The following is a 2634-nucleotide window of genomic DNA, read 5'->3' on the forward strand; positions in this document are numbered from 1 at the left end:
GGGCACTACGAGTTTATGGTGATGCCATTCATGTTGACCAATGCGCCAGCGATCTTCATGGATCTCATGAATCACGTATTTCAGCCATATGTGGAACAGTTTATCAGTCTTTATCAATGATATTCTGCTTTACTCAAGGGGCAAAGAAGTTCACAGTCAATACTTAAGAACGGCTCTACAGTTATTGCAAGACAAAAAGCTGTTCGCTAAGTTTAGTAAGTGCGAGTTTTGGCTCGAGAAAGTGGCGTTCACATGCCACATTATTTCTAGAGATGAGTTGAAGTAGATCCCAGCATGGTCGAGGCACTTAGAGAGTGGTCAGTACCTAAGAGTGTGACCAAGATCCGCAGTTTCTTAGGTCTAGCTGGCTACTACCGGAAGTTCATTCAAGATTTCTCTTCTATTGCAGTACCTCTGACCGCCTTGACGAAGGAAAATGCGAAGTTTATTTAGGGATCAAACTGCCAGGACAGTGAGACCATTGCATGCAGAGATTCAGCGATTCAAGCTTCAAGTGTATGCTAAGACCGAGGCTCCTAATCTTTCTACCATGACAGTTCAATCGGCCCTGAGGGATAGAATCCGTGAAGGTCAGTCTTCTGGTGAGCCGTTACAGAAATAAAGACTGAGAGATGAATCTAAGAGTCAGAAGCTGTATTCGGAGGACGATGGCATAGTTCGATATCGAGATCGACTTTGGGCTCCTAGCGGTGATTCACTGAGAGAAGTTTTTATGAAGGAAGCCCATAATTCTCCGTACTCCATTCATCCTGGAAGTACAAAGATGTATAAAGATTTACAGACATTGTATTGGTGCCCAGGCATGAAACGAGATATCTTGTGTTTTGTGTCCGAGTGTTTGATATGCCAGCAAGTTAATGCAGAACACCAGAGGCCAGCCGGGAAGCTTAAGCCACTTCTTATTCCCGAGTGGAAATAGGAAAATATTCGTTCCCTTCTCGATAACTTCAATATCAAATTCATATAATCCTGATACCAAGTTTGCATATTGATCATATTGGTGTATGAAAGCTTCCATCTTTGAAAATAATTGAAATAAGTTTGTTTCAACATTCCATTTAGCCACACAGCTGTTGATATCCAGTATTCCTGTAACAGTGGTATCATCATGGATTCCAAAAATCTAGGCCTATCCAAAAAAAATGAATTCGAAAGAGCATTGACGCTAATCAAATCTCGCATTATTAGATTCACAAGCACGATGATAACCTGGATTGACAGTGAATGCCAATGGAGAACCCTCCAAAGCGTGTTTTTCGACTTCTACATGAAGTAGGAGGCTTCCAGCAGTGGCTGCAATAAACTCGATGCTAAGATAACCTTGAGTATTCCACCCTTTGTTGGTTACATTAAGCACATCTGCCGGGAGTCCTGAAGTGGTCAATGCGAACAAAGTGAAGTTGAAAAGGATAGGCCCTTCACTAGATGAAGATACATTATTTCCAAATGCATCTTTTGGGAGGATCAACATTTCAGCCATAGTTCCGGCTATAAACTCGTCGACTCCATCCTGCCAAGACAAAATTCCGGAGGCTGGATACATTCTACCTTCAAGTTTTAAGCATGAGCAAGGAATTATATTGCTGATACAAGATAATCATATTGCTGATACAAGATAATCATATGGAAATTAATGGGTTCGTAGAGAAAATTCTAAAAACCTGGAGTAACTCCGAAGTGCAAAGAAGAATCCAACACCCGAAAATGATGATCAGTGATCAATACATTGAATGAACCCACCATAATAGGAGTAAAAGAAATCTCCCAATCCTTGATTTCACCACCAAAATCCAGAGTAACGCCAGAAATGTAACTGCTGTTACCAATCTTATCATTCACTGTGATATTCGGATTGAACGGAAACTCGTACTTTCCACTCTCATATATTCCAAGAACTATCACTCTTATCGTTGCAGTGTCACCCGCCACGAACATGCCGCTATTGTTCAGCCAACTGAAAGCGAAAAGGGGCATTGGTGAATTATCTGCAAGGAACAGAGACAATTTTTAAAGTCGAATCCTTCATATTTTCACGTAGAAATCTTGGTTAGTAATATGGGATGTCGTAGAAATGCATGAATTAGTACCTGATTTCGAGGAATGAAAGAGAATGGAGGAGATTAACGATATAATCGGAGTGAGCAGAAGAATTTTGGAAGCCATTGATGGGAAAAAGTTCTGCAGAGATTCAATGGTACTGTTGGAGCGGGAAAAGATTTGTGCGTGTGATTATTTTTTCCAATTTCTTGAAATTATATATTAAAATTATGGGAAATTATATTATTATTATTATTATTATTTGAAATTGATATGCTTAGGTTGGTTTCTGTGGAGAAAACTGCTACGCTGGAGTTTATTCCCACGTTCAAACATCAAATTACACAAATTCAAAAAAAAAATTCAGGAAAAATTATATTATACGGTCCACTAATTTGATCAATTTTGAATTTTTGTCTATTATTTTTTTCAATTTAGTTTTGATACACTAACTTTTATTTTCAGCTATTTTAGTCTTATTGCTGACATGATAATAGAAATTACTAATGTGATATCGAAAACTATTAACTTGTCAGATGTTACATCAATAATCAAACCAAAATATCCGAAAATTAG

General features: G+C 38.5%; 1 protein-coding gene across 1 annotated transcript; it reads right to left on the reverse strand.

Moving 5' to 3' along the window:
- Positions 1-1186: 1186 nt before the first annotated feature.
- On the reverse strand, positions 1187-2233 carry LOC142519740 (protein GAMETE EXPRESSED 2-like). Its single transcript, XM_075622768.1, has 3 exons — positions 2109-2233; positions 1683-2006; positions 1187-1569 (listed from the first exon to the last, which is right to left on the reverse strand). The coding sequence occupies exons 1-3, from the start codon at positions 2182-2184 to the stop codon at positions 1187-1189; spliced, it is 783 nt and encodes a 260-aa protein (XP_075478883.1). The 5' UTR covers positions 2185-2233.
- Between the last annotated feature and the right edge of the window lie 401 nt (positions 2234-2634).

Source organism: Primulina tabacum, chromosome 11 (assembly GCF_025594145.1).
Source record: "Primulina tabacum isolate GXHZ01 chromosome 11, ASM2559414v2, whole genome shotgun sequence".
Lineage (NCBI taxonomy): Eukaryota > Viridiplantae > Streptophyta > Magnoliopsida > Lamiales > Gesneriaceae > Primulina > Primulina tabacum.